Source organism: Gorilla gorilla, chromosome 17, assembly GCF_029281585.2.
Source record: "Gorilla gorilla gorilla isolate KB3781 chromosome 17, NHGRI_mGorGor1-v2.1_pri, whole genome shotgun sequence".
NCBI lineage: Eukaryota > Metazoa > Chordata > Mammalia > Primates > Hominidae > Gorilla > Gorilla gorilla.
In genome coordinates this window covers 64514078-64542047 of record NC_073241.2, presented here as the reverse complement: position 1 = coordinate 64542047, position 27970 = coordinate 64514078, and the positions used below count along the sequence as shown (strand labels likewise).

The 27970-nt window shown below is 39.5% G+C and overlaps 2 protein-coding genes across 4 annotated transcripts in view; one reads left to right on the top strand and one right to left on the bottom strand.

Moving 5' to 3' along the window:
* Positions 1–3132: 3132 nt before the first annotated feature.
* LOC101137832 (zinc finger protein 271) lies at positions 3133–21807 on the bottom strand. 2 transcript variants are annotated; one of them, XM_004059329.5, is made up of 3 exons: positions 21696–21807; positions 20855–21077; positions 3133–6138 (listed from the first exon to the last, which is right to left on the bottom strand). In XM_004059329.5, exons 2-3 carry the CDS (start codon positions 20901–20903, stop codon positions 4169–4171), a joined length of 2019 nt encoding a protein of 672 aa, XP_004059377.2. In that variant the 5' UTR covers positions 20904–21077; positions 21696–21807; the 3' UTR covers positions 3133–4168. The 2 variants fall into 2 exon arrangements, with proteins under 2 accessions (XP_004059377.2, XP_018869600.1); XM_019014055.3 differs by having other exon boundaries at positions 21628–21707.
* Positions 21808–21835: 28 nt separating this feature from the next.
* Positions 21836–27970, top strand: part of ZSCAN30 (zinc finger and SCAN domain containing 30) — a 41065-nt gene continuing 34930 nt past the window's right edge. Inside the window, exon 1 of one of the 2 annotated variants that reach the window (XM_004059324.5) lies at positions 21836–22003. The gene's annotated coding sequence lies outside the window, so the exon portion shown is untranslated. The remainder of the gene's footprint in view (positions 22004–27970) is intronic. The other variant, XM_019014058.4, reaches the window with a different exon arrangement.

The window sequence follows — 27970 nt, the reverse complement described above, 5'->3', positions numbered from 1 at the left end:
TTTTTGATTGAACATACTGTGCATGAAAAATTGTAGAATCTGGATAGCCATCCTCCAGAGAGGATTCACCCTTTCCTCTTTTCTAGCTGGCAGCCAGATTAGGGCAAGATAACTTAGTTCACTAAAAGGTTGACCTTACTTGACATTGCATTCAGTCTTTTTAAGACTTGGTCAGGTTTTATCCTCTCTTGGGGTGTAGCCATATAATGTTTACATTGAGAATGTGGGGTGTTCACAAGGACACCACCTACTTGGCGCAATTTATACTCTAATTTTTATTCCCTAGCATGAGTCAGCTGAGTTTCATTTAACCTTCCAGCATTCTTTGAATAGATTTCTTGGCCCTTTGCCCTGTCAGTTCAAGAATCAGCAAATGCCTGGAAGAATCAACTGACATAAAGTGTCAGGCCCAATTCTCTGTATTTCCCTTCCACTCTATATTCTTGACAGTTGTTTGAATTTTGCAATTTTACAACTCACTTCTAAGACCTAGTAAGCAACCAGATTTGGAAAACTGGAGGTCACGAGTGTACGTTGATTACCAGTTATTTTATGTGGATGACAAGGTGTTTAGTAGTGTAATTCATAAAGATAGGGAATTCTGGAAGAAGAAATTGTGTGTGTGTGTGTGTGTGTGTGTGTGTGTGTTAAGTTCATGAATTTCAGTTTACCCGTAGGACACTGAATAGAGAAATGTGTAGTAGGCTCTCAAAATGTATTCTCAGGAGAGATAGCTAAACTTCAGAAATAAATTTGGAGACCACCCTGTTTTTTCTTCTTTGCTTTTTAAATTCTCCAAAGAACAGATAATACATTTTACCTTTCTCTTACCCACTTCTCAACCTATCATCATGTCAATGCCTTTTAGCTCCTCTACTTCTGGACCTCGTGATTTTATTTCCAGACTTTAAAAATGGGTTTCCTTTCTGTTGTTTCTCTCCCCCTTTTAATCTGAAACTCTTTTTAAAGCAGGAAGATCATTCAAGGACCTTAATGGCTTTTCATTACTTTGAGAATAAAATGCAGAAACATAAAATCCAGTCTAACCACCCCAAGTACTTTTGTTTTAGAGATAATTAGCTACAGCCCAGAAAATTAAAGTGTCTGCTTGTTTAGCATCACACTCCTTTTTTTCCCACTTGATTTTCATTTCCACATTATTCTTACCCTTTGAAATGTATGTTTCAATAAGCATTTTCATAATGCATCGTAACTGTTTGTGTGCTTCTTGAGGGCAGGGGCCCTTCCCTCGCCCCTCTTCAACAGGAACCAGTACAATGCCTGACACTGAATATTTATTGAATAAATGATAACCACCATGCTCCACATTTCTTGCACTTCCTTTTGTGCCTTTGTTGATTATTCCCTCCCTGCCTTTATGCCTCTATTCCCATCCTTCAAGGCTCAAACTTCAGGAATTCCACAAAGCTCTCCCTTTTCTTTCTAATCAGAATTGAACCCTGACTCCTCTGAGTTCTTACAAGCATGTCCTACCTTTATGATTACATTGAGCCATGTGTTTTCTGTACATATTAGTCTCTATCACTATACAATATACACTTCATTGGAAGAGATAGTATATTCTTTTAATGTACTACAAAACCTCCCAAAAGGCCTTGCCTTAGCATTACACTCCTAAGGAACAGAATTTAACAATGTCTGCTAAATTAAAATATTAATTAGACAATTATAGGGGATAATCAAAGTAAACAACTTTGTAGTACTATTATTTAGTAGCAGAACTTATCAAATTGTTAATACCAGAAAGACAATTTGAATTTTTTATTTTTTCAAACTATTTCTATTTTTCAGTGGAAAACTTTGCATGTATGTTGCCTGTTTTCAGTATGTATGTCAGAAATCAAAAAAGTCTGATAAATGTTGCCACTTGAAAAAAATATCAGAAAGTCTTATTTTTACACAGAATATACTATACAAATTAATGATGTAGGTACTTTAGCTACTGTATAGGAAAAACTTATTGTCTTCTCTGTACTCACAACATTTCTGACACCAGATGTGTATGAGGTTTCCCCAAACCAAACAATTCTCCAATTTTCTGTGGACACCCACTAAGTGCCCTGTAATTAAATTTTGAAGCTATCTACCTGGAATCAGATCAGCATAGATGCTTCAGGTTAAGGGCTCAGTTCTACAACTGACACCAATTGTGTCGGTTTTGGACACCAATCTGCACTTCAGACACCAATCTCATGTCCATGTTTTCACTGGTGCTTCTGACCAACTGGCTATAAATCCAAGGTTTCTACAATCCCCTCTTTGAGTTTCAGCATTAGCTAGAATGGCTCATAGAATGTAGGAAAAGTTTATTTACTAGATTCTTGTAAAAGAACACAACTAAGGATCAGCCAGATGAAAGAGATGCATAAGGCAAGGTGTGTGGGAAGAACACTGAGCTTCCATGCCCTCCCTAGGTACACCACCCTCCTAGTACCTCAACAAGTTCAACCTGGAAGCTCTCTGAATCCTGTCCTTTAGTTTTTTATGAAGGCTACATCACGTAGGCATGAATGATTAAATCACTGGCCACTGGTGACTGAATTCAGTCTCCAGCCTCTCTCCTCTCAGAGGTCAAGGTAGGGTGGGGTTGATCTGAAAGTTCCAACCCTCTAATCACATGGTTGGTTCTCGAGGCAACTAGCCCCCATCCTGTGGTTCTGTCTTTCCAAAAGTAATCCCATTAACATAAACTCAGGTGTGGTTAAAGGGGCTTGTCATCCTGATTACTCTTACCACTCAGGAAATTTCAAGGGTCTTAGGAGCTCTGTACCAGGGGATGAAGACCAAATATGTATTTATTATAAATCACAATTTCACAGCTACCACTTTTTGTTCAATCTATAGATGACAAGATAAATGCTGCTAGAAACATCTCTACACTTTGACATATGGAAAATTTTTTTAAAGATCCTGTTTCACATGTGATTAAATGGTAGTGAAGAACTTTCAAACCAATAAAGTTTATGGGCTGCATTATTCAAAGCAAAATAAATCTATATTTGCTGTGAACATTACAAGAACTTGCACAAACTAATGTGCACTAGGAAAACCAAAACTATACCCCCCAAAACTAAAAACAAAAAAAACTTCTGAGAAAAGGGGGCACTGGAATTATGTACTTAGTAAGTTTAATATCAGAAGAGTATAGCATGTTTACACACGTGGAATTTAAAAATAGATATCTAGCAGTAGCATAAAGTAAGACTCTAGCTGCCAGGGTTATGTGTCGTATTATTACAAATGTCAATTAGGATATGGAGGGGATTTAAGTTTTCCTTACATTATCAAAAAAATTTGATATGCAATTGGTAATTTAGGCTTTCTTAAGGTTTGAGATTATAACGATAATACATTTCCTTCTGACTTTTGACTGAATACCTCCCACACTGATTTTTACAATATCTGATAAGTTCTGCATTAGATCTCTTACAATAATACAACTCTCTTCCTGTAGGTTATGTCTGAATAAGACTAGAGCTTTTCCAACCTTATAGAAAAGATAGAAATTTGTTTCTATTGTGGTATACTGACATTCAGTAAAAATGTTTTTCACTTTGAAGGTTTTCCCACAACTCGCAGGACTCTTCCTCAGAGTTTTTCTTTTTCTTTTTTTTTTTTTTTTTTTTTTGAGAGAGCCTCACTCTGTTGCCCAGGCTGGAATGCAGTGGCAGATCTCGGCTCACTGCAACCCCCACCTCCCAGGTTCAAGTGATTCTCATGCCTCAGCCTCCCGAATAGCTGGGACTACAGGTGCCTGCCACCATGCCCAGCTAATTATTTTTTATTTTTTGGTAGAGACAGGGTTTCACCATGTTGGCCAGGCTGGAGAATTTTTCTTAATTTTAGTAATGTCTGAGCTCTGAGTTAACCTTTCATTACAAAAACTGAATTAATGTTTTCTCCCGTGTGGTATTGGTGGTTTTTTTTTTTTTTAAATAGACAGGGTCTTGCTCTGTTGCCCAGACTGGAGTGCAATGGTGGAATCATAGCTCACTGCAGCCTCAAACTCCTGGGCTCAAATGACGCTTCCACATCTGCCTCCCAAAGTGTTGGGATTACAGGCATGAGCCACCACACGTATCCAGATCCAGTGTGGTTTTAATGTAGCATAAGAGTTGAACACTGATTAAAACCTTTTTCATACTCATCAATAATCAACAGCATTCATTAGATTTTTTCCTGGTACGGTGTCTCTGGTACTGAATAGAGTTGGTGTATACACTAAAGGTTTTCTCACATTTATCACATTTTGACTGTCTTCTCCACAATGGACTTCCTCATGAATAGTAAGTTCAGAGAGTTGGCTACAACTTCTGCTGCACTGAACACACTGGTAGGGTTTCTCCTCAGCATGGATTTTCTGGTGTTCAATAAGATCAGTACATGTGCTAAAGGCTTTCCCACATGCATCACACTTACACGGCTTTTCACCAGTGTGTATTTTTTGATGGTTAATGAGATCAGAACGCCGACTAAAGCTTTTGCCACACTTATCACATGGATTTGGTTTCTCCCCAGTGTGGATTCTCTGGTGTAGGGTAAGAGCTGAGCACTGACTGAAAGCCTTCCTGCACTCACTGCATTTATATGGTTTTTCCCCAGTGTGGATTCTCTGGTGTTTAATGAGGTCTGAGATCTGACTGAAACTTTTGCTGCACTGTGTGCATAGATATGGTTTTTCTCCAGTGTGATTTCTCTGATGAAGAATAAGGTCAGAACTCTGACTGAAGGCTTTCTCACAACTATCGCAATGATAAGGCTTTTCACCAGAGTGTACTCTCTGATGTTTAGTGAGGTCTGAGCTTTGACTAAAACTTTTATCACACTGATTACATACATATGGTTTCTCTCCAGTGTGTATTCTTTGATGCTTAACAAGATCTGAACGGCGACTAAAGCTTTTAGTACAATCACTACATGCATAAGGTTTCTCTCCAGTGTGGATTCTCTGATGAAGAATAAGGTTGGAGCTCTGACTAAAGGTTTTCCCACATTCATCACATTCATAGGGTTTCTCACCTGTATGAATTCTGTGATGTTTAACAAGATCTGATCTTCGACTAAACATTTTATTGCACTGATTACATGGGTAAGGCTTCTCTCCAGTGTGAATTCGTTGATGATTAATAAGATCTGAAAGCCTACTGAAGGTTTTGCTACATTGATCACAGGGATAGGGTTTCTCTCCAGTATGAATCCTCTGATGTAAAATAAGGACTGAGCTCTGATTAAAAGCTTTCCCACACTCATTACATTTATAGGGTTTCTCTCCAGTGTGGATCCTTCGATGTTTAATAAGGTCTGAATTCTGACTGAAACTTTTGCTACACTGATTACATGGATATGGTTTCTCCCCAGTATGGATTCTCTGATGCAGAATAAGATCTGAGCTCTGATTGAAGGCTTTCCCACACACATCACATTTATATGGTTTCTCCCCAGTGTGGATTCTTTGATGTTTTATCACATCAGAACTCTGACTAAAATGTTTGTTACACTGGTTACAAGTATAAGGCTTCTCTCCAGTATGGATTCTCTGATGTTTAACCAGATCTGAGCGCTGGCTAAAACTTTTACTACAATGACTGCATTGATAGGGTTTTTCTCCTGTATGGATTCTCTGATGTATAATAAGATCTGAGCTCTGACTGAAGGCTTTCCCACACTCATCACATTTATAAGGTTTTTCACCAGTGTGGACTCTTTGGTGTTTAATAAGGTCTGAGCTCCGACTGAAACTTTTAATACACCAATTACAGGAATAAGGTTTCTCCCCAGTGTGAATTCTCTGATGCAGAACCAGGGCTGAGCTCACACTAAAGGCCTTTCCACACTTATCACATTCATAAGGTTTCTCACAGTGCGTTTTTCGATGCCTAAAAAGGCTTGTACTCCAAACAAAGCTTTGCCCATATTCGTCACAGTTATGAGGTCTCCTTTTAAAGACGTTCTGATCTTTTTCATTTAATTTATCCCCAAATTCACAGAATTCTCTGCCTTCAGAATCCTGGAGAACATTCTCTCTGAGACTGCTAGACTCTTCTGTCAATGGTTCAATTTTTGCTGTAATTCCCTCCTCTGAAGCTGGCTTTCCAATCTTGGTCTTGTTCTCAGCATCTGGAACAATAAACAAAATCCAAATGGAATGCGTTCTGTATATTGTAAGAAAGTTTCAGGTGACACAGATTAGTATTTACCTATAAAATGTGATCATAGTGTGAGTGTTCCAAAAAATGAACATCACCCTCTGAGGAAACCTAGAAAGATTCAATAAGTAATGGATCACATTGATCATTTATAGAAGTGATGTACCAGATATGCTCTGTATGTTTGTCACAGGAGATCTAGGAATACTGAAACCTAATTAGTGATTAGTAAATTGTGACTAAATTAGAACTAGTACATAAGCATTTTATTAACATATATAAGGCAAGCAGTGTGAATCTCAAAAAAGATAAAGAAGTTGGTTCGGCTTTATCTAGTACTACCCAGCAATTTGGGCTAAATGTATGGTATTAACAAAAAAGAGAAAAAGAAAAACAAGGAAAAGAAAATGCTTCAATTACTTTGTTTGCATCTTCTCTATCAATTTTTAGAAATGGTACAAGACTGATTGTTAACACACCAGTGGAACATTTACTATGCTCTCAATACCTTATATAATAAAGCCACAAACAAGAATGATCCCAGTCCTTAAGTACAGCAATCACTTCAGTATTGAGTTTTCATACAACTGTTTGAATTTATTATGTGAAAACATCAATAGGCTTCCAAACGGGATAATGCTGCATACCTTCCATCTTACTATGAAAATTATGGTTTTAATTTTCACTCAAATGGAGGGCCATCCTAGTTCTGCCCATAGGAATGTCTTTAGGAAGAATATCCAGGAAAATAACAATAATTACACCTGAAGAAAACTGGGAGTCACACGGTGAGGAGTATGAGGAATTCTGAGAAACTTTTTATTGCATATACTTTGATAATGCTTGACTCTTTCATCACTTGCATGCATTAGCTATTTTTAAAAATGAATATACCTGAGAACCACAAATATCTGAGATGTGTCTCAGTAAATTTAGAAATTTTATTTTGCCAAGGTTAAGGACATGCCCGTGACACAGCCTCAGGAGGTCCTGATGACATGTGCCCAAGGTGGTCAGGGCACAGTTTGGTTTTATACATTTTAGGGACACATGAGACATCAATCAATATATGTAAGATGTACACTGGTTTGATCTGAAAGGTGGGATAACCAAAGCAGGGAGGGGGGGGCTTCCAGATCATAGGTAGATAAGAGATAAAGGGCTGCATTCTTTTGAGATTCTGATTAGCCTTTCCAAAGGAAGCAATCAGATATGCATTTCTCTCAATGAGCAGAAGTATGACTTTAAATAGAATGGGAGGCAGGTTTGTCCTAAGGAGTTCCCAGCTTGACTTTTCCTTTTAGCTTAGTGACTTTGGGGTCTGGAGATTTATTTTCCTTTCACATACCAAAGTAAGTAAAACTGTTGAATTACGGGAAAAAAAGAGATCTATATTTGTATATGACAATTTGTAGCAGTAAACACAGACCACAAAGTGATAATATAAATCACTCTGAAAATTGGTTACAAGAAAATGTATTGTGTTATGGTCTATATGAGCCACTTTGCAAGCAGTGCACTCAACTGAGTGATCATTATCTTTATGATTTAGGACATGCTATCCAACAAAAAGAATCCAGATAGCTGGATCAAAATTAAATTTGAACCCCATAAGCTCCATTTTGGCTAGGCTGTAACTGGGAAGGTATACCTACCACCAACCAGGCTGGCCAGCAACTGCCATTAGGGGAAAGAAAGAAACATCATGCCCAGGAATGGTCAGAACAGAATCCTAAATTTTCAAAATCAGGTCTATAAAAAATTTCTACCTCTTTTGTCCTGGTTATTTCTAAGGAAGTGACCAAGAAGACATAATCCCCTTCTGGCAACAGCCATATTCACTGAACAAACTTCCTTACTAAGGAGTGTGAACCAGAAAAAGGCTAGGAAGGTAGAGTTAGATATCTTTTTTGAGTTGACTTTTGAGGAGCCATTCCTATACTCAACAATACCAGATACCTATGATGGTAGGGCACATGAAAGCCTCACTGAATTTTTTTTTTCTTCCTTTGAGATGCAGTCTCATTAGGTTGCCCAGGTTGATCTTAAACTCCTGAGCTCAAACAATCCTACCTTAGCCCTCTAAGTAGCTAGTATTACAGGCCTATGCCACAGCACCGGTTCCCATTGAATTTCTTGGCTATCAGCCCATTGTTGAGTGGTGTTTATTACAAAAGGCATATCACTGTCAGACTACAAATAGTCTGGAGAGCTGAAAACACATTCAATTCGGGTGAAAGTCTAAAACCTAAAGGGGTACTTCCAAGTGGAGGCTTCTTCCCTCTTGCCAAAGGCTCCAATTAGCAGAATCATTAGTTATAAATAAAGACTAGCTCAAAGGAGTCATTAGGTTTGTGAGGGGTCCCAAAGGACTTCTGGCACTTCCCTATATTCAGTTCTTTCCAATAAGGAGGATCCCCTCTGGCACTTAAGTGATACTGAAATACAAGAACTAATACCTACTAAACATTCAGACGTAGAAGCAGTAACAACAGTACACGTAATCTAATTCTTCATATCAAGTTGGTCATTTTCATCAGCACTGTAATTTCAGTGTGGAGCTGTAAGAGCCTGGATACGAGTTAATATCTTGTCCATGGTATCTCGCAGGAGTTTTGTCTGTCTGAGGGAAAGCCCCCTCTCTCTTAGGGTGCCAAAGTTCCTCTATCACATCTTAGATCCACTGCAAAAGAACTCTGAAATGACTTTTACTGTCATCTCCAAAGGGATCTAAGGTTGGCATGACAGACTACAGGAGGGACTAAGTAGTAAGATGGCTCAGCTATTTCCATTCTTCCTTAATCTTTAAGCAACCAACCCAAGCAAACCAGCCAAAGTTCTAGCAATTCACCTGCTTTCTGTCCATAGTGTTCATCAATTTTCCTCCTTTTATGCTCAGTGTAGCTACATATCTTTGTAACTGTCTGAAACTGGGTGGAAACTTTTGTCCACCCAATATGAAGCTTAACTGCTATTTGTTACAATGGCACACACCTGAGGCTGACCACTAAATTGAAGTTCCCCTGGAGGACAGTTAGCAACAATCAGCGTACTGTTTAGATAGCTGTCTTTGAACATGCTTCCTGGATTTGGCTTGCAACCACCTCCTCAATTCCTACTTATTAACAGGCAATAAAATGAAGAAACATTTATTGCTCTGTTGACCATACAATTTGGTCAACATGTTCACTACCAATTCTCATGGACTTCCCTCAAAATCTGTTAAAGAGCCCGTGAGGCCCTTATACTTCCTCTTCCAGAAAGTTATGTCTCTGTCAGCATCCCATCGTTATTACCAACACTATCAAAAACTGAAAAATCTGGGATTTTGCCCTAAGTGCAAGCTAACAAGTCAATCTACCCAGTTTCACAGCCCCTGGCAGAAGACATGAGAATCTTAGATAAGAAACAAATGACAGTTTATTACACACAGCAACAGCATTAGACCGAATAGCAGTATTTGCCTTCCTGAACCCTAATTCCCACAAGGTGACAAAAGTTGTGTTGCAGGACAGGAACCCTGAGGCAGGGACATAAGGACACCTGTCCTCTGCTTTAGAGGGGGACACTATCATTATATTCAAAGGTTGCCTGCTATACAACTTTTTTTTTTTTTTTTTTTTTTTTTGAGATAGATCCTGCTCTGTTGCCCAGGCTGGATTGCAGTGGTGCGATCTCGGCTCACTGCAACCTCCGCCTCCTGGGTTCAAGCAATCCTCCCACCTCAACCCCCAAGTAGCTGGGTCTACAGGTGCCTGCCACCACGCCTGGCTAATTCTGTTTTTGTATTTTTAGTAGGATGGCGTTTCACCGTGTTAGCCAGGATAGTCTCGATCTCCTGACCTCGTGATCTGCCCGCCTCAGCCTCCCAAAGTGCTGGGATTACAGGTGTGAGCCACTGTGCTCGGCCACAACATTCTTAAAAAACAGTCCAGAACAAATGCAGGCAATTCCTTTGCTTAAAAGATGTGCAGACCCACAAGAGCCCATGGAGAATTCTCTCTCAACCCTAACTTTAATAGAAATGATGAAAACCAGAAGATAATGGAATGTCATCTGCCAAGTGCTTAAGGAAAAGATGTGCCAACATAGACTTGCATAAGAAGATAAAATGCCTGAAAGAAAAGTTAAAATAAAGATATTTTCAGTTAAATAAAAACCAAGAAAGGTTTTTAAAAATATGCCTGCACTAAAATAAATACTAAACAGAATTCTTCAAGAATAAAAAATATCCCAGATGCAAGCAAGGTAATGCAGGAATGAAGAGCACTGGAAAAGTAAAGTGTCCGGGTAAATCTAAATGTGTACTTACTGATTAAAGCAATATGAATGTTTTGTGGAGTTTATAAAATACATATAATTAAAATATATGGCAAAAATAGCACAAGAGGAGGGGATAGGAAGAACTACAGTATTATAGGGTCTCAGCATTGTCTTAGAAGTAGTAAATTAAACTGTAATAAATCCAGTGTACACGTTCTAATTTCTAAGGCAGCCTTTTTCAACTAGAGTTCCAAAAGAGAATGAAACAGAAAATGAACTGAGTGACTATTTTCTTAATTCTCCAATGATGGTACACAGTTAATACCATAGTAGATGTATAAGAGAGCCTGATAGCGTTGGGGTTTAATTCTTTCACAGAATCACATGTGAGAAAGCCTAGGATGAGGTAACCATTAAAATAATAGAAGACTATGTAAATAATAAGCTAACAGAAGAAAAAGTGCAAAAACCTGATAATCTAAAATTGGACAAAAAGGAAAAAAAGAAATAAATGGAATAAAAAAGAAAACAAAATAAGAAGCTGGTACATTTAAATCTAAGCATATCAATTATATTCTACGCAAATTGACTACTCCAATAAAAAGCAAAGAAAAACCTACAGCTAACATAGTTAATGGTTAAATACTGAATGCCTTTCTCCTAGGAATAAGGGGGTAAGGCAAAGATGCCTACTCTTATCACTTCTCTTCAATATTGTACCACTTCTACTCAACATTCCTAGCCAAAAAGATAAGACATGAAAAATAACTGACACATACAAATAGGAAAGAAAACAGTCATACTGTCTTTAGAGACTACACAACCACATATACCGAAAAATCCCTATCTCAAAAAAGCTATTGGAACTTTTAAATCAGTTTACTAGGATAGAATACAAAACCCAACTGTATTTATATATTCAAGCAATTAACAATCACAGTCTAAAATGTTTTTTTCAATTGTACCCCAAAATGAAATACTTAGAAATTCAACAAAATATGTGCAACATTTGCATAATGAAAACAAAACTGCTCAGAGAAACTAAAAAAGAACAGAAATATACAATTACTTATAAATAAGAACATTTAATATTGTTAAGATGGTAATTCTCGCCAAACTGATCTACAGATTCAAAGCAACGCCAATCAAAATCCCAGCAGGTCTTTTTTAGGATGAACGGACAAACTCAAGGAAAACAGCCTGTTGATGATAAGAGTAATGCCATCTTGAAATGAAACCACCATAATTACCTATGTTTGACTCCTGTATGCCAAGGTATTCCTGTAGCATAGATATAGCCCCTCACAAAGAAATGTTGCCTGTAACAGGGATAACCCCTCATAAAGATGCTTATCTAACTTCCCCAGTGGTCGGAGTTTTTAAGAGGGTCTGAGACATGACAAGCTGCAAATGTTTACAAAAAAAAAAAAAAAAAAAAAAAAGCTTGCTACATAAAGAGTGCTTTCTTGAGAACGAGGGTGGGGATCCAAAATCTTGCGGCCACCTCAGACGTGACTTCTCCTCATCTCTAGTAAGTGATTCTTTCTAGGAAACTGGATTTGTTAGCCTCTTTATATGGCCTCTCAGCTCCCTTGGCTTTTAGGGGCAGGTATGCATCTACCTGCCCACTGGGGAACACAAATTAGTTTTAAACTCTATGTAGAAAGGCACAGAAGAGGCTAAACACTTTTGAGAAAGAACAAAACTGGAGTAGTTACACTACCAGATTTCAAGCTTTACTCTAAAGCCACGGTAATCAAGGCAGGGTGGCATTGGCATAAGTGCAGACATACCTATTAGTGGAACAGAACAGATTTCAGAAATAGATCCAAAAACGTATGTACCACTGATCTTCAACAAACGTGGCAAGGTAATTCAGTATTGAAAGGACAAACTCTTTTCAACAAAAAGTGTTGAAACTAAGCCAGGCACAGTGGCCCATGCCTGTAATCCCAGCTCTTTGGGAGGCTGAGGCAGGTAGGTCGCTTGAGTACAAGAGTTCAAGACCAGCCTGGGCGACATGGTGAAACCCTGTCTTTACTAAAAAATATAAAAGTTAGCCAGGTGTGGTGGCGCACACCTGTAGTCCCAGCTACTTGGGAAGCTGAGGTGGGAGAATCGCTTGAGCCTGGGAGGTTGAGGCTGCAGTGAGCTGTGATCACACCACGGCACTCCAGCCTGGGCAACAGAGCAAGACCCTGTCTCCAAAAACAAATGAACACACAAACAAAACAAAAGTGTCAGAAGTAGATATCATAATGACAAAAATGAATCCCAACTTTTTCCTCACACTATACACAAAAATTAACTGGAAATGTAACACAAATCCAAGCATTGAAGCTAAAAGTATGTAACTTCTAGAAGAAAGCACAGATGACCATCTTTATGATTTGGGGGCAGGCAAAGATATTAGATAGGACACCAAAAGCATGAATCGTAAAATAAAAAATGTAAGTTATACTTCATCAAAATTATAAACCTCTATTCTTCAAAAGACATTACTGAGAAAAAAATTCAAGCTACAGATTGGGAGAAAATATTCATAAAGCATATATTTGACGATTATATATCTACAATATACAAAGAACTTTTACACCTCAAAAATAATACAACTCGAACAAAAGATTAGAATACACAGTTCGCAAAATAAGTTATATGAATAGTTAGTAAGCATATGACAAAATGCTCAGTATCACTAGTTATCAGGGAAATAAAATTCAACCTCAAGGAGCTACTGGTACCCATTACTGACAATACAACTAACATAGTTAATGGCTAAATACTGACTAGTCTGTGGACCAACTGGCACTCTCAAACACTGCTGATGAAAATACAAAATGGTATACCTACTTTAGAAAATTCTAGCAGCTTTTCATAAAGTTAAACATTTTCTTACCATACAACCCAGCAATTCTACTTCTAGATATTAATATTTATCCAAGAGAAATGAAAACGTATGTCCACACAAGGACTTGTACACAAATGTTTAGAGCAGCTTTATTAACAGCCAGAAATGAAAGCAATCCAAATGTTCATCATCAAGTGAATCAATAAACAAATTACAATATAGCCATACAATGGAATATTATCTAGCAATAAAAAAGAATTACTGATAAAGCAAAATATGGATGAATCTCAAAAACATTATGCTGAACTAAAGGCAGGCAAGTATGATTCCATTTACATGAAATGTTACAGAAGCCAAAGCAAATATGTAGTGACAGAGAGCATATTAATGGTTGTCTAGGGATGGGGATGGACTGGAAGGAAATTTGGAAGAAGGGTGTTGATATAAAGATTCTATGTTTTGCTTGTGAGGGTAGTGGACATGGTGTATAAATATGTCAAAACTCATCTAAAGCAAGCTGGGTGTGGTGGTTCACACCTGTAATCCCAGCACTCAGAAAGCCTGAGGTGGGAGGATTGCTTGAGCCCAGGAGTTCGAGACTAGCCCTGGCAACATAGCAATATCTGGTCTCTACAAAATAAAAGAAATTAGTTTGGCATGGTGATGTGCAACTGTAATGCCAGCTATTTGGGAGGCTGGGGTGGGAGATCAATTGAGCTGAGCCTGGGAGGCTCAGGCTGCAGTGAGCTATGATTGCGCCACTGCACACCAGCTGGGGTGACAGAGGCAGACTCTATTCTCATCTAAAACGTCATCTAAATGCACAATTAAAAGAGGTATGTTTCATGGTCCATAAACTATGCCTGACTAAAGTAGATTTAATAAAAGTCAGTAAAAATATATTAAAAAGCAACAACACAAAAAACCTTGACTTTATATTCCATCCTTCTATTGCTTCATTTCTGTTTCCCTTTATAGCAATTCTCCTTGAAAAACTTTACTTTCTCATTTATTATTATTTTATATACAAAAATATGGATACATCTATATGCATATATGTACAATTAAAAAATGAATAATACAACCAACAAAATTGAACCTTCCATTCAACTTAAAAAAAAATTACCAGAAGGTTTCCAACATGCTAGAATTCCCTTCTGCATGCTTCCCTGTTCCTGTCTTCCTCCTCCAATCTCTTTCCCCCACCTACTCTTGTAATTACTGTGCTAAATTTTGTGTTTATCCTTCTCTGGCTTTCTTCAGAGCTTTACCAAATATCTGTATTTTTAAGAAAGTATTGTTTGGTTTTGCATGTGTTATAGACTGACTTGTGCTTGTGCACTGCCCCCTCCCTCCCTGTCACCATCCCCAATTTGTATGTTGAACCCCTAACTCCCAATGCGATTGTAGAGAGGGCCCTTAAGAAGGTAATTAAGGTTAAATGAGGTCATAGGGAGGGCTCTAATCCAATAAGACCAGTGTTCTCAGGAGAAGATGAAGAGGCACCAGGAGGCATGCATGCAGAGAAAAGCCACTCTCTGCGTGCAGAGAAAAGTCATATGCAAGCCATGGAGAGAGGCCTCAGGAGAAACCAACTCTGCTGGTCCCTTGATTTGGGACTTTCAGCCTCCAGGACTGTAAGAAAATAAATTTCTGTTGTTTAAGCTACCCAGTAGATGGTATTTTCTTATGGTAGCACTAGCAGACTAAAACAGGATGTTTTTTAACTTTATATATTTATGGAATTCTACTTGTATTCTGTGGCTTGCTTTGTTTGCTCAACATTACACCTGGAGGATCCACCCATGTTGATGTAGTTTAGCTGTAGTCCATTCATGTTTGCTACTACAGCGTAACATACACTACAATTTATTTACCTATTCTCCTTCAATAAACAATAACATTTTGCTATTATAAACAATGCTGTTATGAATATGCTTGTATATCTATCTTGGTACACATATACAAATGTTTCTCTAGGTTATATAAACTATAAGTTATATATCAAGTTTATATAACCTTGACTTGTTTGGGTCTCAACTAGGTATTTCCAAAGTAGTTGAACCAATTTAGACTTCCATCAGGATGGTGTATGAGGAGTTCACATTGTTCTATGCTGTAACCAACATTTGGTCTATTCTCTTTTTAGTCCATTGTCATTAGGCTTTTATCTCTGAAACTCCATCAAAACTGGATTTATTAAATTCCCTAATAGGCTCTATCTTGACAAAGCCAATGGTCACTTCTCAATCTTATTCTGGATTGATTTGAATAGTTGATTACTCTCTTCTTGAAACATTTCATTTCTTCTCCCTAACTTACCTTTCTCATTATCCTGTATAAAGAACCCCAATGGCTTCCTATTATATTGGGAATAAAATTCCAAGTCCTTACTATGGTTTATAAGGTTCCAAATTATCTGGTCCCTTTCTTTCTCTCTGCCCTCATTTCATTCCACTACCACCCCTAATACCTGTCTACCCCAGGCTCCCTCTGTTCCTGATACATTTAGGAGCCACTGGCATTTGCTACTCCCTCTTCCTGGAACACTCTCAGATAGTCATATGGCTTGTTTTCTCACTTCATTTATAGCTCTACCCAAATGTTACCATTGCAGGGAGGTGCAAGACTTGGAGCGCCTCTGCATTTTTGAGGTGACAGATACCACAGCTCAATGAGCTGAAATGACCAATTTAATTAACTTGTAAGGTTGCTACTTTTGAGTGAGACTCTTATTACCAGGATAACTAATGGTATTGGAAGTGCCGGTGGCAGTCATGGATGCTGTACAGAGACTCTCACAAGCCTCCACAGAGAACCACCCTGGAGTAGGGCCACATCTTCTTCTGTCAGCAACCATTTTCTATATGAAAAGCAGATCCTGGCTTACTATTGGGCACTGATAGAGATTTCACACTTGAACACAGAGCACCAAATGACTACACATTAGACTGCTCATTGTGTATTGGTTGTTATTCCACCAAATCACACACAAAGCAATGTTCCATTGCAAAAGAAAGTCTAGAAGAAAAGTAAATTCCATATGCAAGTGACTAGGATTCCATAGTACCTGGTCCTACTGCTTCACTACCTCTCCCCTTCAATTTATGTTTATGGTCTCATGGGAATTCCCTATTACCAGTTAACAGCCAAGGAAAAATTACAGAACTGGTTTACAAATGGTGGGGAGTGGCACCAGCCAAAAGTAAACAGCTTTCACTTACACCCCTACTCAGAAGTAGCCTCAAACACACTGGTGAAGGCAAATCCTCCTAGTGGGCAGAACTTCACGTATGTACCTAGTTGTCCACTTTTCATGAAAGGTAACATAGCCTAAGATATATGTTTATGTTGATTCATGGGTAGTGACTAACTGGTTATTTGATTATGTAGGTACCTGGAAAGAACCAGATTGGAGGACTGGAAGCAAAGATTCTGGGGGAAAAGTATGAGGATGGAATTCCCAGAATGGGCAATGAATGTGAATATATTTGTGTCCCATGTGAATCCTCACCAAAGGGCATCCACTGTGAAGAAGGCTTTCCATCAGACAGACATGATGATCTACTTTATGACTGTCAACCAGTCTCTTTTCCAATGCTTATCCAATAGGCTCATGTACAAAGTAGTCATGGCAGTGGGAATGAAAACTATATATGGGCTCAACAATATGGACCTCCCCTCATTAAGGTTGATATGCCTATCACAACTGCTATGTGGCCAAGCAGCTAACAGCCAAGACCAAAACCAAGCCCCTAAAAGCCAAGACCAAAACCATTTCCTGGAAATGGTTGCAGATTCATTACACTGAACCACTTCTATCAAAAAGAGGGCAGCAATTTGTTTACAAAGTATTAAATATGTAGTCCAGATACAAATTTGCATTGACTTAAGGTTATGTTTATTACCATAGTATTCGATACTCTGTTGCCTCCAAATAACTCATTTTTCAGGAAAGAAAGTATAGCAGTGAATTCACGTACATGTAATTCATAGGTCTTGCCATACGCCCATTAATCCAGAAGTATGTGGAATGATCTGCTAAAGGCTGAGTTATGTCAACAACACAATACCCTGTAAGTCTGGGGTGCTGTCATATAGATGCAATATATGCCTTAAATCAAAGGACAATAAATATTGTTTTTTTCACCGTGGCCAGAATACATACACAGGTACAGGAACCAAGGGTGGAGGAAGAGTGAGAATGGTTCCTCTTATTAGAGACCTAATAATTTGCTTGTATTATTTTTGCTTCCTATCCCCATAATTGTTGGCATGGTGAGTTTGAAGTTCTAGTGCTCAAAGGAGAAATTTCCACCATGGAACAAAGTCATCATTTTGTTAATTTCAAAAATGAAACTGTCTCCTGGTCATTCTGGGATCCTCATGCTGCTGAACCAACATAGAAGGGATCACTTTACTGGACAGGATGACTGATCTCAATTACCAAGGGGGAATTGATTGCTGCAACATAGGAAGGGCAAGAAAGAGTATGTCTGGAACTCAAGAGGATTCAATAGGATGCGTCTTAGTCCTCTCATGTCTAGTAGGCCTAATCAATGGTACACTGAAGCAGCCTGAAAGAAGCAGGATTACCGAGGACTCAGATCATCCAGGAAAGCAGCTTTATATTACTTAACTACGTAAAGAAATTTATGCCACTGAGGTGCTGGCAGAGAGTAACGGAGATATAAAATGGGTAATGGAAGAAGATAATTAGGATTATCAATTTAGGCTTTATGAATAGCAAAAACAGTAGCCGTCATGTTTTATGTTAATTATGCCTTTTCCCCCTCTCCTTCACCATTTTATATGAAGGGCACTAGTGGTAGTTAAATTCCAGGTTTCCGGTGGGAATATGATTTAATTATGTCAACCTGAAATGAAATGGCAGCTTAAGGGACTTTGTTTTTCTGCTATGTTGGGGTGGATATTGCAGGATAAAAGTGGTGGATTATAATGAATATTGTCCTTTTACCCCTCCAGATCTACTCTCCACCTTGCTCTGTGCCCCACTCTGCTCTGTACCAGGAGACTGATGTTGACAGACTGCACCACCTGGGGTTCCATGCCCTCTGGTATGCAAGTAGATTTGGGCACAAGTGGGAAAATAGTAGAGTGACTAACTGTACTGGTTTGCCTAAAACTGAAGGGGTTATTGCAGATTTCAGTGCTAAATTCCAGGCAAACTGGGATGAACTGGTCACCCTACATCCTGGCTCTCTCCTCGCTAGACCACTAGCTGAGCCTTTTAGCAAAGGCCAGAGCTCCTATCAGATGGCTAAATCCTACAGCTATACTTTCCAGGGCCTGGTAATCAATCTTTCCCCTGGTCCCTGAAGACCTACAGGTAGTAACTGCTCCCCAGTGTTGTCTGATCCATGGCTGTTCTCCATCCCTTGCTGATTGCTGTAATCATGCCCATCCTCTTCATGAAACTTTGAATTACTGCACTCGAATAAGCCATCTGTTTCCTGCTAGAATCCTGACTGATATATCCTGGTTTAATTTCTCCATAACCATTATCATTATTTGATAATATAATGAGCATTCATTTATTTTCTCCTTGCCTCCACTAGCACGTAAGCACTTTGACAGCAAAGGCTTTGTGTTTTCAGCTCACTGCTATATCCCCAGCACTTAGAACAGTTATTGGCACAGAGCAAACCCTTAATAACTAATATGGCTAGTAATTAATAAGGTATGATCTTATTAGTATTATTTATTATTTATCAATAATAAATATTTGGTGAATTAGATGAATGATTTTAAGGATATATTAATGTTAGCAGTGACTATTTCTAGAGGGTGGAGCTGAAGGTTATTTAAATTTTGTTTTGTGCTCTCCTATTCTTTACAAATTGACTTTAGTATAACTGTATTTCTCTATAATAAAATGTTATTTTATACATATTCTAAGAGACATAAACACAAAGACTAAGTATATCAATTTATGCAAAACTGCAAGGAGAAGGTCTAATTCTGCAGTGATTCTCAGGAAAGAGCTAGATGTCTTGGAATAGATTATTAAGGAAGGACAAGTTCTACACATAGGAGAGAAAAACTAAGTAAAATAAAATAAAGATGCTCCAAGACTAAAAAGAAGCAGAAGATCTAGAGTGAGAAAAGGGACAACTGAAGGTGACTCACAGGAAAAACAGCGCAATGAGAGGACAAACCAAAAAGAAGTAACATATGATGTGGAAATGAGACCCTACAGAACACCTGAAAAACGTTGAGATCAAAATTATCTTACTTAAAATAATAGTGGCTACCAATTATAAAGAATTTACTGTAAGCAAAATCTGTGCTCAGAGTTTTACGTTAAGGATCTTGTTTAGTTTTTTTTTTCTTGGTGTTTTTTTGGAGATTGCATTTTATTCTGTCACCCAAGCTGGAGTGCAGCGGTGCAATCATAAGTCACTGCTGCCTCTGAACTCCTGGGCTCAGGCAATCCTCTCACCTCAGCCTCCTAAATAGCTAGGACTACAGGCACACACACACCACCATGCCTGGCTAATTTTTTAAATTTTTGTAGAAATGGGGTCTCACTTTGTTGCCCAGGCTGGTCCTGAACTCCTGGCTTCAAGCATTCCTCCTGCCTTGGCCTCCCAAAGTGTTGGGATTACAGGTGTGAGCCACTGCACCTGGCCTGTTATAGTATTAGTGTACCCCAGTGAATCCTATCTCCCAGTACCCATATCCCTGTGTAGTTTCCTTCTACAATGACTTTAGAACTGGTCATATGACCTGCTTTCATCAATGAGACATTAACAGATGAAACACAAACATAGGTATGAAAAGAGCTTGCCTTCTCTGACTGGAAACAAGCTGTCCTGTGAAAAAGTCCAGCGTTGCCTGCTGAAGACATGAGGACTCAAGCCATAGCCAGCACTAACAGTTTGACATTGAGACAATGTGATTGAAACCATCTTAGACCCTGGCCCCAGTAGAGTCAGCCTTGAGATGACTGCAAAATGACCCCAGAAAAGACCAAGAGAAAAAAAAAAATGCCCAGGTGAACCCAGCTCAAGTTGAGGACCTACAGAATCATAAGAAATAATGTGGTTTAAGAAGTCTGATGTTTTACGTCACTAAATTTTGGGGTTCTTTATTCTGGAGTAATACATAGATACAAATCTCAAAATAACTTCAAGGTATGAATCACTATGCACTTGAAAAGTGAGGAAACAGAATCGTAAAATATATGAGTAACTTACTGGAGCCAGTTAAGTGACAAAACTACTATTTGAATCTAGGTTGTCAGACTCCAGAACTTTTAACTATGTCCCTACAGTAGATAAGAAAAATGACCAAAACTGACAGATTAGCAATGAGGTCATTATACAGGGAAAAATGAATGACTTTGGGGTCTTAAAAAAGTGGAGAGAGCTGCATGAGAATTTGATTGCCAGATTTTGAAATAAAGTCATGTGACTATGCTTGGTACACTAGAGGTAATACTGCCTAACAGAGTTAAGGGGGATCATTTGAAGACACTAGCATAGAGTGACACCCCCTCATCCTCCCCACCCCGCCAAAGCCACTAAGAAAGATATAATACCCTGCCTCTCACCTGACAGAAGGTGGTGTTCCTGAGATTCATAATTGAACTGGATCTCCATGGGCTGCAACTGGACACCTCAGTGTGCAAGTGGAGAATTACCATTTCCTCTGTAAGCTTTTCTTGTCCACATAAAGGTCTGGGACCTGGAGGCAACTGGGCACCACTGGGCTTGGAAGGGAATCATTGTGCTGACTACAGATGTAATCTCTGAGACTAGACCACCAGAAAAATCCTCAAGATATAAAAGAAGGAGAAAACAAAAAATCTCATTTGACTTCCAGTTGCTTTTCTCTCAGAATGTATTAGGCTTCCTCCCCATCATCCAAGAGCCAGGGATTAACCCACTTAAGACACACATTCCCCATTCCAAGTCTAGAGATGTTCAAACAAAATTAGGGGTTAATGCTACCAAAAAAAGGTATAACTGGAAAGATAACGCAGAGAGGGGAATTTTACAGTGAATTCTAGTGGTTAACACTATGTTATTCGCTGCCCTTCCTATCCAAAAATGACACTACTGATCATTTTTCTTCCTTTTGCTTTTACAACATTCACAAATTCAGGTGGCTCTTTCCCAGTACGGTAGGCTGATTCGTATGGATGCACCACGCTTGGTGACTCCCCCCACCCCACAGAGTTTCTGGCGTTCATTCGGTTGAACCCAAGGCCAGCAAGGGCTGACTGGGAACAAACCGAACACTAGGCCGTGAACCAATCGGCTCTCCGTGCCCGGGAGCGACCCCGGGGGCCTTCACTCTCCAAGGACTCGAGAAACCACGCACAGTTTCCTGCTCGTTAGGCAAGATCACCCGGAACTCCTCTGCTATCCGCGAGCCGACATCACCCTTACCTCGACTTGGTCACCCGACCGCTGTGAAGCCTCACACCCGGCGAACACGCCATCGCCCTGTCCGCTCTAGGAATCTGGGAGGAGTGCTCAGCTCTATGGCGCTTCACCGCGCAGGCGCAGGGCGGGGGTGGGGCACCGGGTGACGGAGGGCTGCCGAGAATTAACCCCCGAACCGCCGCGAGCTGTCCCTAGCAGTGCCTTAGCCAGGGACCTGCTTGGCCAGCGACAGATCCTTTGCTGCTCTGTCTGCCGGTTCTTGAGGTGAATGTCGGAATCCATTATCTTTCGGGAAAGCTCTCTGGGGCAGGGTAGGTTTTCTTACTACATACAAGTTCTTAATTAGTTATCGTTTTTTAAATAACCACCCCTCCCCCTATCGCTTATCTGATTCGTAGGTATGCTTTAATTCTAACTTTCTTCCTGTCCTCTCTGGTTTTTCACACCCCCAGAAGAGTAGCGCGCATCAGAATCACCTGGAGGCCTTGTTAAAATACTGACTTCTGCCCCACAACTCCGGAGTTGCTGATTTAGTAGTGGGGGAGGGGGCGGTGGCAGTCCAGGTTCTCAGGTGATCCTGAAGCTGTTGGTCCTGGGACCACATTTTGAGAACCACTGCCCAAGAAATAAGTGATGCTCAGTAATTAATCCCTGAATTAACGGAAAGTTGGATTTTTATCTACTTTGCAATCTAGAAAGGGTACGAGGTCTATTTAAGGTTTGCTTGCTAGAACAGTTCTCACTGATCAGGGTGAGAAGGACCCGAAATGGAGGGTGCGGGGTAATCAGGGTAGGAAAGGATATTGCTGTGTTCATGGAAATATCTTGGGAAATGAGGAGTTGGGACCTCATTTCTGGTTTGAGACCAATGAGACGTGTGACTTGGTTTAAGCTGTCCGGTGGGGAAAGGAAGAGGTTTGAGAAAATGGTGGCTGGCTAAGTGGTAGTTGAGGTGGAGGAAGAGGGCTTCCTGTCCCAGCCCAAGTCCCTGTTGGGATATATGAAATTTAGGGATGTATGACTAAGCCCTTAATATAACCGTAAGAGGAAAGAGATGTGGGAACTTGAGTCCAACCCTCCCAAGTAGGGAGTGCAGATAGTTTTTAAAAAACAGCTTTCTTTTTGGCCAGGCGCAGCTTAGGCCTGTAATCCTAAAACTTTGGCAGGTTGAGGCAGGTGGATCACCTGAGATCAGGAGTTGGAGACCAGCCTGGCCAACAAGGTGAAACCCTGTCTCTACTACAAATACAAAAATTAGCTGGGCATGGTGGTGCGCGCCTTTAATCCTAGCTACTTGGGAGGCCGAGTCAGGAGAATCGCGTGAACCCATAAACCCAGGAGGCGGAGGTTGCAGTGAGCCGAGATTGCGCCACTGCACTCCAGCCTGGGTGACAAAGCGAGACTTTGTCTCAAAACAAAACAAAACAAAACAAAACAACTTTATTGAGATATAACTGACATAAACAGCAAATATTTAAAGGATATAATTTGATAAGGCTTGTTAAATGAATACAGCTGTGGAACTATCACTGCAATCAAAATAATAAACACATCTAAACCCCAAAAGTTTCCTCCTTCCGGTTGGTAAGCCTCTCTCCCAATGCCCCCTCCACTGGTCAGCTGTTACTAGAGATTAGTTTGCATTTTCTAGATATTTATTTAAATGGAATCATACAGAATGTCCTTGTTTTTGTCAGAGTTGTTTCACTAAGCATTTATTTTGAGATTTATCTCTATTGCTGTGTGTATCAATAGTTAATTTTTGTTGCTGAATAATATTCCATTGTATGTATATACCACAGTTTGTTTATCCAATCACCAGTTCATGGGCATTTGGGTTATTCCAGGTTTTTACTGTTACAAATAAAGCTGAGAACATTCATGTACACACGTCTTTATATGGACATATGCTTTTTTCCCCCTCTCTCATGGTAGATGTACATTTAATGTTTAAAAAAACTGCCACACTACTTTTCAGAGTGGCTGTATCATTTTGCATTCCTAACATGAGTACATGAGAGTTCCGGTTCCTCCACATCCTTACCAACTCACTGTGTATCTCACTGTGGTTTCAATTTGCATTTCCATACTGACTAATAATATTTGGCATTTTGTAATGTGCTTATATGCCATCTGTATATATTCTTTGGTGAAGTATCTGTACAAATCTTTCGTCCATTCTGGACACTAGTCTTTTGTCAAATATATGCTTTGTGGCCAGGTGCCATGGCCCAAGCCTGTAATTCCTGCACTTTTTGTAGGCCGAGGTGGGTGGATTGCTGGAGTCTAGGAGCTGGAGATCAGCCTGGGCAACGCGGTGACACCCTTTCTCCACCCAGAATACAAAAAAATTGTCGGATGTGGTAGTGTGTGCCTGTGGTCCCAGCTGCTTGGGAGGCTGAGGTGGGAGGATTGCTCGAGCCTGGAAGGTGGAGCTTGCAGTGGGTGGTGATCATGCCACGGTACTCCAGCCTGGGCAACAGAGCAGGACGTTGTTGCAAAAAAAAAAAAAAAGAAGAAGAAGATATATGCTTTGCAAATATATTGTGCCTTCAGTTTTCTTTCTGTTAATATTTTTTGAATAGCATCAGTTTTAAGTTTTGATGAAGCACAGTTTATCAATTGGCTCTTTTATGGATCATGCTTTTTGTATGATATTTGAGAAATCTTTGCCTAAAATAAGGTCACCAAGATTTCCTCCGGGATTTTTAGGTTTTACATTTTGGTCTCTGATCCATCTGGAATTAATTTGTTTGTACCCATACAACTCTGAGATTTAGGGTAAAGTTAATTTTTTTTTTTTTTGGTATGTGGATATTCAGTTGTTCTGTACCATTTCTTTCTCCTCTGAGTTTCCTTTAAGCTTTGTAAAATCAGTTATCCATATATGTGTGGGTCTATTTCTGGTCTCTCTATTTTTTCATTGATCTACTTGTCTCTTTAGTCCAACACCACACTTAATTACTCTAGCTTTATAATAAGGCTTGAAATCAGGTAGTGTGAGACCTCTAATTTTGTTGTTTTGGTTATTCTAAGCCCATTGCATTTCCATATCAATTTTTGAATCAGTTTGTCAACTTCTACAAAGAAGCTATCTGAGATTTTGATTGGGATTGGATTGAATCTGTAGATCAATATGGGGAGAATTGACATGTTAAAGCAATATTGAGTCATCTGATCCATGAACACAATATTTTTCTCAATTTCTTTAGGTCTTCCTTAATATCTCTCACCAATATTTTATAGTTCTTTTTAATATTTTACAGATCTTTCATAACTTTTGACAGATCTATTCCTAAGTATTTAATATATTTTGATGCTATTGTATTTTTCCTTTAATTTCAGATTGTTTGTTGGTAATATAGAGAAATACAATTGATTTTTGTATATTAATCTTGTATCTTGCAACTTTGTTAAATTCATTTATTAGTTCTAGTAGCTTTTTTTGTAGATTCTATCAGATATTCTACATATGAGATCAGTTTTACTCCTTCCTTTCCAATCTGGATGCCTTTCTTATTTTCAGCGCAGTAAGGCAGGCAAAGGGAGGTGGAGAAAGGCATTCAGATTGGAAAAGAAGAAGTAAAATTGATCTTTATGTATATCAGTGTTCGGTAGAAATGAAGAAAGTGGAAATCTTTGTCTTTTTTCCAATCTTAAGTGAAGATCTTTGTCTTTTTTTTTAATCTTAAGCATCCTGTCTTTCTCTGTTAAGCATGATGTTAGCTGTGGTTTTTTTTATTGGTGCCCTTTAACAGACTGAGGAAGTTTTTTTCTAATTCTAGTTTGGTGAGAATTTATATCAGGAATGTAGGATGGATTTTGTCAATTGCCTTTTCTGTATCTTTTGAGAAGACAGTTTGTTAATATGGTGATTTACAATGATTGATTTTTGAACATTAAACCAAACCTGCATTCCTGTAAAAAACCCTGCTTCACTGTGATGTATTATCCTTTTTATATATTGTTGGATTTTTCATGAAGAATATTGGCCTATAGTTTTCTTGTAATGTCGTTGTCTAGTTTTGGGATCAGGGTAACGTGGGCCTCAAAGAATGATTCAAAAAGCATCCCGTTGTCTTCAGTATTGTTGGAGAGTTTGTACAGAATTGGTATTATTTCTTCCTTAAATATTTGGCAGAATTCACAGTGAACCTATCTGGACCTAGAGTTTTTTTGTGGGAAGGTTTTAAATTACAAATTCAGTTTCTTTAATAGATATGGTGCTATTCAGGTTATATATTTCTTATAGGGTAAGCTTTAGTATTTTGTATCATTTAAAGAATCAGCCAATTTTGTATAAGTTGGCATAAAGTTGTTTATAATATTACTTTGTCCTTTTTGTATCTGTTGAATCTGCAGTGATGTTACCTCTTTCATTCTTGCTATTGGTAATTTGTATCTTCTCCCATTTCCCCTTGTTGGATAGGCCAGAGCTTTGTCATTTTTATCTTTACAGAGAACCAGCTTTTCATTTATTTAAAAATTGTCTTTCATTTTCTGGTCTATTAATGTCCACTCTGTTCCTTATTATTTCCTTTTTTCTCCTTGCTTTGGGTTTAACTTGCTTTTTTTTTTCTGGTTACTTTAAGTGGAAGTTGAGGCCTCTGATTTGTAATATTTCTTATTTTGTGTTATAGAAATTTGGTGCTATAAATTTTCCCCTAAGTACTGCCTTAGCAGCATCTCACAAATTCTGATGTGTTGTGTTTTTATTTTCATTCAGTTCAGATTACTTTGAACTTGGATTATTTCAGTTTCTAAATATTTGGGGGGTTTCTAGAGATTTTTCTGATATTTATTTCTAATTTAATTTTATTGTAGTCAAAGAACATACTGTGTATGACTTGAATCCTTTAAAATCTATTAAGACTCATTAATGGCCCAAAACATGGTCTGTCTTCATAAATGTTCCATGCACATTTGAGAAGGATATATTAATATATTCTGCTGCTGTTGGGTCGACTATTTGATTATTGTTGATCAAATAGTTGGTTATGGTATTATTGAAGTTTACTATATACTTTGCTGATTTTCTACTAATTTTAAAAGTAATTATTGAAAGATGAGTATTGAATTCTCTGTCAATAATTGCGGTTTTGTCTATTCTCCTTGTGATTCTATCAGTTTTAATTTTATGTATTTTGAAGCTCACAATTTGCATAAATGTTTAGGATTGTTATTCCTTTTCCTTTTTCTCTTTTTTTGAGATGGAGTCTCTCACTCTGTTGCCCAGGCTGGAGTGTTGTTGATGGCAACAGTGGGCCATCTGGACCATCTGGAGTGGCCACTGCCAAGATGCTGGCTGCAGCCGGGAGGCTCTGCCCATGCTGTGAGCTTCACAGAGCCAGAGGGAGCGGGGACAAGCAGGAGCCCAGCTCCTTCCAAGTTGGCGGGTGGGAGCTCCCCAGGCATAGCTGCAGCTGCCCAAGTCATGGCTGCTGGCTGAGCCTCCCTGTGTTCTTGGAGACCAGGAGCAGGCAGGAGCCCGGCTCTCCTGGGTGCAACTGCAGCCACCCAAGTCCTTGCTACAGACCATGTTCTTGGAGGCTGGGAGCAGGCAGGAGTGCCAAAGAAGGCAGGAGTGCTGGAGCAGGCATGAGCCCTTCCTGCATCCCCCACCTCCTTTGTGCAGCTGTAGCCACCCAGGTTGTGGCTGCGGACCAACCTGGATATCTCTGCACTCTAGGGGCCTGGGAAGGCACCCCCACCTCAGCAGGCTTGGAGGTATCTGCTTCTGCTGCCTGGCCTCTCCCTGCTCCTGGTGACTGCTCTGATCTAGGAGCAAGGTTGGGGCCGAGCCAGGGTGCTGTTGCAGCCCAGCCAGTTGTGCGCATACTTGAGGCAGTGCTGACAGGCCATTCCTCTGCTGCCTCAGCCCCCTCCAGACTTTGGGTGCTGACAAACATAGGAGGGAGGCTGAGGGAAGGCTGAGGGCAGTTCAGCATTTGCCTGCAGGTGCTTGTCCCCACGAACAGCCTGGGCACCATAGAAAGCAGTAGGAGGCGACATGCTCTGAGGCAGAAAGGGGCGGGTCCCCAGAAGGCCTGAAGCCTAATGGCCAGGCCACCAGTCCCCCTGACTGGAGGGGGAACTGGTGGTGCTTTTTCTTGGACCTGCCCATGGCCACCAATGGACCAATCAGCATGCACTTCTTCCTCTCTGAGGCCCATAAAATTCCCTGGACTCAGCCAGACTTGGGGAGAAGACCTGCCAGCAGAGAGGAGCTACCTACTCCAGGGCCTCTTTTCTGCTGAGAGCTGCAGAGACAACAGGAG

Excerpts from the sequence above, each read along its gene's own strand:
- LOC101137832 (XM_004059329.5), bottom strand. The coding sequence starts at position 20,903 with ATGGAGATCCAGTTCAATTATGAATCTCAGGAACACCACCTTCTGTCA. Across the intron at positions 6,139-20,854 it reads GGAACACCACCTTCTGTCAG|ATGCTGAGAACAAGACCAAG; the intron begins GTGAGAGGCAGG and ends TTATTGTTCCAG.